The sequence below is a fragment of the Brassica oleracea genome, chromosome C6 (assembly GCF_000695525.1).
Source record: "Brassica oleracea var. oleracea cultivar TO1000 chromosome C6, BOL, whole genome shotgun sequence".
NCBI lineage: Eukaryota > Viridiplantae > Streptophyta > Magnoliopsida > Brassicales > Brassicaceae > Brassica > Brassica oleracea.
Genome location: NC_027753.1, coordinates 7,137,283 through 7,145,641, shown reverse-complemented (window position 1 = coordinate 7,145,641; position 8,359 = coordinate 7,137,283). Strand labels below are relative to the sequence as shown.

The 8,359-nt window shown below is 32.9% G+C and overlaps 2 protein-coding genes across 2 annotated transcripts; one reads left to right on the top strand and one right to left on the bottom strand.

Annotated features, from left to right (window-relative positions):
- Nucleotides 1–1,414: 1,414 nt before the first annotated feature.
- LOC106298770 (probable 2-oxoglutarate-dependent dioxygenase AOP1) lies at nt 1,415–5,607 on the bottom strand. The gene is made up of 3 exons (XM_013734911.1): nt 5,148–5,607; nt 2,356–2,677; nt 1,415–1,931 (listed from the first exon to the last, which is right to left on the bottom strand). Exons 1-3 carry the CDS (start codon nt 5,528–5,530, stop codon nt 1,689–1,691), a joined length of 948 nt encoding a protein of 315 aa, XP_013590365.1. The 5' UTR covers nt 5,531–5,607; the 3' UTR covers nt 1,415–1,688.
- Nucleotides 5,608–6,309: 702 nt separating this feature from the next.
- LOC106299460 (2-oxoglutarate-dependent dioxygenase AOP3) lies at nt 6,310–7,580 on the top strand. Its single transcript, XM_013735555.1, has 3 exons — nt 6,310–6,772; nt 6,854–7,178; nt 7,263–7,580. Exons 1-3 carry the CDS (start codon nt 6,408–6,410, stop codon nt 7,503–7,505), a joined length of 933 nt encoding a protein of 310 aa, XP_013591009.1. The 5' UTR covers nt 6,310–6,407; the 3' UTR covers nt 7,506–7,580.
- Nucleotides 7,581–8,359: the final 779 nt, after the last annotated feature.

Sequence of the window (8,359 nt, the reverse complement as noted above, 5' to 3'; positions counted from 1 at the left end):
TTTCAGGTGTTGGCTTGTGAGATCAAGAACTGGGACCTTAGAGCACCTCCATCAGAGGTTGCTAAGCAAGGGTTCTCTGAAAAAAAGTTCAAAAAATAAATCAAAAAGGAAAAAAGTGGTAGCAACCGATTCCTAAAATACAGTTTTTAGGATTGGTAAAAACCCCTAACGTGTCCACCTTTTATTGGTTCTTGTGTCTCTCTCTCTCTCGCCTCTTTCTCTCTTTGTCCTCTCTTTCTCTCTTTGGTATTTTCTGGTAAATCAATTCTTCTCCATAGATTCCAAACCTTAATTTTCTTTTCTTCATCATGTATGATTTCGTAAGTATTATCTCAATTTAAAGATTTTGATGTTCTGATTTGGAAATTTAGGTTTATTCAAAGGGTAAATCTCCAAAATAGCACATTTCTAAGTTTATATCACAAAAATAGCACTCAAAAACTAAAATGACCAAAATAGCACCTTTTTAAGTTTATCCTTTGAAAATTTTAATTCTATTTTTGTCTTTTTCTCTTATTCAAATTTGGGAATTTGCAATCTAAGAAAAGAGACATTAACACTTGTCTTGAGAGAATCCTTGGTGGTTTCCCTGAAAATCTCTAGAAAAGAGACGTTACACTTGCCTCTGCAGGGTTAAATCTTTCAATCAAGGCACCAAGGTTCGTCTACTTCATTCGCTCTTTTTCTCTGTAATCAAAAATCAAAATTTGTCAGTTTTATTTTCTGAGAAAGTTAAGGAATTGTATTGAATCTGCAGAAGGTATGGATAGATAAAAGAACTAGCGGTGTTGTCTTTGTTTTTCTTTTGTTGAGTTTTTCGTTTCTTCTTTTGTTGTTGTCTTTGTTTTTGAGACAAAACCACGAGAGATTTCAAAACAATGTCATTACAATGCCACATATACACATACATATCTCTCGTATTCTTCTATTTTTCTCTTTGTAATTCATTCCAAACTTAAATTATTCTTGTTCTTGTACATCTTAAGAAAATGTTCTACCACTAAAACACTAATCTTTCTTAAGAACCCATGAGGAGTTTTGTACCATTGGACATGATAAAATGTTACAGCTCTAAAAAAAATTTAATTTTCAAAATTTTGAAAACTTATAATTAAAATAAAGATAAGCATCTATGAGAGGTTCTTACCGATGGAGATGGTCTTAGCACTCAAAGACTGATTCCATTATGGTTGTTGTTTTTATATATTGGAGGCCTTTCAACTTGAAGTATATATAGAAATTGAATTTCAGAAAATATGAGTATAATGCAGTCCAAGGGCCATGATTATGAATAGTTAATAACATCAGTTTAATGTTTTGTTGTTACTATAAACGGTCACTGATTCAAGATCCCTTTGAAACATTCTTACAGTAAACATACAAAACCTATTTTCATCTGTTATAATTTTCCATTTTCACTAATCGGAGATTTATATACACATAAGATATGATACATAAGACCCATACTGAAAATGAACTTAAAATGTCTTCTGAACTTAGACTTTCAAGAGAAAATTCGAACCCTGGCACAAAGCAACGAAAATCAACATGCAAAATATTCAACCAGAACAAGAAGAGTATGGATGGTTGAACATATTATAGTAGAGCAGAGTGAGAGAACCAGTAAGATGGCATTTAGATTTATAAAATTGGCAACTTGATCAATCGTCTGACTGTAAAGCTGCTTTTTAGATACAACAATATGCTTTGAGAGTTGACTTCGCTTCACGGCCTTCTTTGGTTGCATAGAAATTTATGAGAGCGATGTTATCGAAAGGCTTGTACATGAGAGGATGTTCGTCGTCCACAAGCTCCTCAGGGACCGAAACCAATCCCTTGATAAAAGAGAAAAGACCTAAAGTGTACCTTGTCTTGTCGCCTTCCATTGTTACTCTATGCTCACAAGAACGTATCCTGTCATTGCTCCAACCCTAAGCATATAAACAATAATGAATATTCATGGGTTTGTATCATAATTACCGATTAAGCTATAAGTAAATAACTATTTTGCGCTGGTTGGTCTCGTTTGGTTGTCTACGTTATATTTACTGTTTTTTTTAAATCAAAAACCTTTTGTCAAAGATAACCTTATCAAATAACAATTTTAAGTATATAAGCAAAACTCTTTTGTTAATTACAAACGAAAACGCAAGGAGAACATTAAGTTTGCCTTTGGCGTTTGTGCATTTCTTCTGTAAAAGTTAATATGAAAAACTTTCAATATTTTATACTTACAAAATATATATGGTTTCTGTTTTCATTTTTTCAAAACTTTCTCATGCAAACGTAAACGCAGAAGTTGGCTTCAAAGTCAAAACAATCGGAGTATTAAATCGAATATTATTTCAGAGTTACCATAGAGATGTCACCAGCCATGACAACGTATGACTTCGGTGGGAGATGAAGAGAAATCCATCCACCGTCCTTTGATTTCACCTCTAAACCATTCACACCATTTTGGAGAAGTATTGATAAGAAGGTCTTGTCCGTGTGCTGAGGAAAAGCTGGCATTGAGATTGACTCTGGTGGAGCCAAGTACTTCAGGAATTTGAGTAAGTAAGTTTTTGACCCTTCATGTGAATCATAGTGTTTCTCCACACCGTAGTTCTCAAATATCATCCTCACAACTAGTCGGTCCAATTCCGCAACGGAGTTTGAGAAACCGTGAGCGGTTTCGCTACAAAGTTTCAAGTTCAAACAAATAAAATGGTTCTGCTTCAAACCTATTGAGTTAGAATTTCAAAAACAAAGCAATATATATACAAAAAAAATATTCAAAATTTGAAGGAAAGATGACCTAAACACTAAACTAGAGTAGAAGACACGGTTAGCCAAAACTCAGAGTTGGATATAGCAAAGTTAACTATTAACTTAGTACTCCTAAATATTTAAAAATCAACATACATCGATAGTCTCTTAAAGGGAAATTGCACTGTATAACAAACAAAAAAATTATAATTCACCATCTAACTAAAAAATAAGTTGACCATGATATTCAACATATTTTCTATCTTATTTGCCAAAATACCCTCTTAAAGTCACCGATGCAACCGTTTTGTGTTTTTTTTTTCCATTAATTTTTTTCTCCTTTCAAATCTTTGATTCTCGCAAACATATTTTTGATTTTTCACTATGGTTTTGCTTTTGTAAGCAAAACTGGAAATATGATTACATCAGACTGATTCCACCTATTATTCAGATCTAGTGGTGGTGAGGGTTAACGATAATGAACCGGCTGCAGATCAACGGATCAGAAAAAGAATAAGAGATGAAGAAGATAGCTTGCCAACAATATATGGTAGTAAGTAATAATGACAGTGAGCTGGCGAATGAGTGTCATTACTTCTGAAAAGAGAAGTAGATGAGTTCATAGACTATACTATATTGGGTATAAAAAAACTATAGTATAGTATATTTTTTTTAGTACTGTAACTTTCTATGTAAAGTTACTATACTATTTAATATACAGTATTATGTTTTTCACGTATTTCTAGATTATTTCTTTTAAATTAAACAATCGGTTTTGTTTCTCTTCTATGTCATTTTGTATTTTTTTTCTTGGGATATAAAATTTGTTTTGTTCCAATGTTAGAAGATGTTATGTTGAATGTTAGGATCATGTGTAGTTCGAAGATGTTATTTTCATCAACAAATGCTCTTATTTCTTTTTATACTATTTTACATATGATGCTTAATTAATGTAAATAGAACATACATTTATATACTATTTTGTATAAGATCCATACTATGTATTATTTATTGAACAAGTAAATGTGATTTCAAAAGTAATTTATAGATTGTATTTGGGTTTATAGGATCCTACCTAGGGTTTAGATTTACTAAGTAGGGGTTTGAGTATATGAGGATTCGGTGGTTCATTATTTACGTATGTTGTGTTACATCTATATTATATTTGCATTATCTATAGGATTATGTTTTATTTGAAGTTACTTACTATACTGTATATTTATTTTCCATTCTGTTTGACAAGTGTGTTGTCTTTTTCTGCATATGGTAAATAAATTGGTGACGTTGCCTTCGGTCTCTCACGTGATGCTAAACCACCACGTCATCTCTACCAGTAACTGGCAACCTGTACGTTGAAAGGACAAAAGTCCGGTTTTCTTTACCTAAATGTTAGCGAATTAATTATGTCAAAATCACTGATATATTCTTAATTTCTATTAGTGTTTTGTATATTGAGCAAATTCTCCCTCTTTTAAATGAGAAATTCTTGGGTTCACACCATCCAATAGTGTTTGAGTATTTGATATTTGATATCTTTTAAAAAAGTAAATAAAATTAAATATCCAAATTAGATTATATTTTTTAAATAAAATAATAAAAATACATAAAAATAGTTACAAAAAATAAAATAATTAATATTGTTAAGTCTTCAGCAAAATACTAAACCCTATACCCTAAATACTAAACCCTAAACCCTAACTTAAACTTTGGATAAACTCTAAACCGTTGGAAAATCTTAAACCCTAAATCATACATTAAAAACTAAATTTTAATAACACTAAACCCTAAATCCTAATCACTAAACCCTAAACCCTTGGGTAAACTCTGAACCCTTGGATAAATCATAAACTCTAGGGTTTAATTTTAAATATTTTTGATTTAGAGTTTATGATTTATCCAAGGGTTCAGGGTTTATCCAAAGGTTTAGGGTTTAGTGTTATTAAGATTTAGTTTTTAATGTATGATTTAGGGTTTAAAATTTTCCAATGGTTTACGGTTTATCCAAGATTTAAGGTTTATAATTTAGGGTTTGAAGTTTAGGATTTAGAGTATAGGATTTAATATTTTGCTAACGGTTTAACAATATTTTTTTTTTTTTTGTAACTATTTTTATGTATTTTTATTGTTTTATTTTAAAAATATAATCTTACTTGGAAATTCAATTTTGTTTTTTTTTTAAAAGATATCAAATATCAAATACTCAAACACTATTGGTTGGTGAATCTAGAGGTTCACCCTAGGGGGGTGAATCTAGAGGTTAACCCAAGAATTTCTCCATTTAAATTGGTTACAATTTTTTTTATTAACTGTTTTTCTAAAAATAATTTGTCTCCGAAATTTCAGGGTCGGTCTTGCCAAAACGAAACCATTAACCGTGAACAATCAAGCTCTAAACATACCAAAATTGGTGGTTTCCTCGAGGCCACATGAGATGAGTGAATCTTTGAGCCTCTTCTTTGTTTGTAACATAGTCAATACCAAGACCTTCATGAAGAGGGATCACAGGCATTTGACCAACATAGCCATGGTACGGCTTCTCGTTCACGTTCTTCCTCTTTGTGTCAGTCGGGAGATCGAACAGTTCCTCAGCAGCGGCGAAGATTGAATCATCTAGCTCCTGCGTTACTCCGTCGTACAAGGCCACGAAACAGCCGTATTCCTCCAAGGCTTCACAGGCTTCTCTAGAAATGGAACGCCACGTAGACGTGTTTGGGTTCAAGTCCTGTCGGCTCGTGAGATCAAGAACTGGAACTTTAGAAGAAGACTTCATGGATGATCCCATTTGGATGCTATGTTTCTAATGTCTCTCTTGAATTTGTCATCACCAACTTATATAATTTCTAAACAATTTATTTACAAATAATCATATGACTTTTTTCGTTGTAAAAAAAAAAATCATATGAGTATGACTTTATATAATTAGGGGGTCCAGTCCTGATTAAACGAACCGAACCAAAAACTGGAACAAAATCTAACCGAAACCGAATTGATTTTTAATATGGATAAATATAGTGGTAAATCTTTTTTCTATATTCGAAAATTAGAACTACACCCCAAACAAATCATAATCATAAAGGTAAAATTATACCAAAAAGTCGAACCCTAGTTTAATTTTCATAAAAAAATATGAAGGCCTTTGATCTTTTTTTTTTGTTTTTCCAAAAATATGAAGGCCTTTGATCAAAACGCAAATCTAACGTAAAACCAAACCTAACCAAATTGTTCCATGCTATATCTAAAACCGAAATTTTGGAAAATGTGAACCGAAACAAACCAAAATCGAATTGGATATTATATTTCTATATTGTGGTCCACCAAGTGTGATGACTAGTGGATATTAATATACAACGTGGTCCAACAATTTTGATGACTAGAAAATATTATTATATAACGTGGTCCACAGATTTTGGTGACTAACTATGTGGTCCATAGGTTCCGCTGACTAATACTATGTTGGTATCAATATAGTGATGTTTTGTTTATACTCTAAACGAATAATTGAAAACTAAGAAGTAAGATCCCTTCTTGTAATGAACATCCAAAATCCATTTTCATCTTTTAGAGGATATTCCATATGTAGTTGTTTGACATTATATATATTCATAAGACATGATCCATGAGAAAACACACCTAAATCTTGAAAAAATAGAACAAATAAAATGTCTTCTAAGATCCCTACCTTAGATTTCTCAAGAGAAGATCTGAAACCAGGCACGAAGTATTGGAAATCAACAAGCAAGAACATAAGACAAGCACTTGAGGAATATGGATGTTTCATCATAGATCTTCAAGACAAGACTCCTTTAGATCTTCTTGACCAAGTCTTTGGTTCTTTGGTCCAGTTGTTTGATCTCCCAACACAAACCAAAATGAAGAACAAATACGATAAGCCTTTAAATGGCTATGTTGGTCAGATTCCAGCTCTTCCTCTTCATGAAAGTCTTGGTATTGATAATGCCACTTCTTTAGAAGCAACCAGAAGCTTCACCGGTTTGATGTGGCCACAAGGAAACAAACACTTCAGGTATATGTATAGAAAGATCTATCAAGTTTGAATTCTAAGCTATTACTTTTTTTATATATTCTTAAACTTGGCTTGTGCTAGTGAATGTGTGCACAAGTATGCGGAGTTTGCAGCCAAGCTTGATCAAATGGTGACACGGATGGTTTTTGAAAGCTATAACGTCGAGAAACACTACAAACCATACATCGAATCAACCACTTACCTTCTCCGTGTGCTGAAAAATAGTGCACCGAACAACGATAAACCTAACTTAGGATTTGTCACACATACAGACAAGAGCTTCACAACAATACTTCACCAGAATCAAGTCAATGGTCTCGAAATGGAAACTAGAGAAGGACAGAAAATCAATATCAATCTATCATCACCTTCACTGTTCATGATCGTCGCAGGCGATGCCCTGATGGTAAATTTAGGTTATATAATACAATTTTACAAATGTATAGTCCATAAACATCGATTGAACTAACTAAAGTGTATATACTTTTAGGCATGGAGCAATGATAGGGTTTGGTCTCCAAGACACCAAGTTCTAGTGAGCGGCGAGACAGACCGATACTCTCTTGGAATGTTTTCATTCAACAATGGAACACTTCAAGTACCAGAAGAGCTTATTGATCATCAACATCCTCTTATGTATAAGCCCTTTGATCATATTGGTCTACTTCGATTTTACCGTACTGACATAGGTTACAAATCAGAATGTCCTATCAAAGCCTATTGTGGTATTTGAATCACTTATGTATCCACTATCTAAAGCTTCATATATGTGAAATGCAATAGTCTAATAAGAGAAAAATAAGTGTAATTTCAGGGGGAAAAGAACATACCTCCGCTCCAAAATATAAGATGTTTTTATGTAAAAAGCACATATTCAAAAGTTATATATTTTATTTTATAAACATCATTAAAACTATAAATTAAATAATACTTAATTAATTGTAAAATAGATTATAAAATCATATACTACCTCCGTTCCCGAAAGTAAGATGTTTTAGATTTTTTTCTTGTTCCACAAAGATAGATTTTCACTACAAGAAAACAGCAAAGATTCTGAGGGAAAAAATCGTCGGAATTTCGTCGGAATACCTTTATTCCGACGACATACCGACGAAACAAGTCGTCGGAAATAATTCCTCGGAATTTCTTCTTTCGTCGGAAATCCCTCGGAATTTTCCGACGGAATTCCGAGAAACAAATTTCCGAGGAAATTCCGAGGACCATTATTTTGTCGGAAATGTCCTCGGAATATACCGAGGGAGAACTTCGTCGGGATATTTCCTCGGACGTTCATCGATCGATGCGTTTTAGACATATATACATCGATCGATAGGAATATACCGACGGAACTGTTCCCTCGGATTATACCGAGGGACATCTTCCTCGGAATATTCCGAGGAACACGTTCCTCGGAATATTCCGAGGGAACAGTTCCTCGGTATATTCTGAGGAACATGTCCCTCGGTATATTTCGAACGTTTTTTTTGTAAACAGATCGATCGATGGATTTATGTCCAAAAACGCATCGATCGATCGCGTGAAAAATATAATTAATTTCCTCGGAATGTAAAAAATATTAATTTTTTT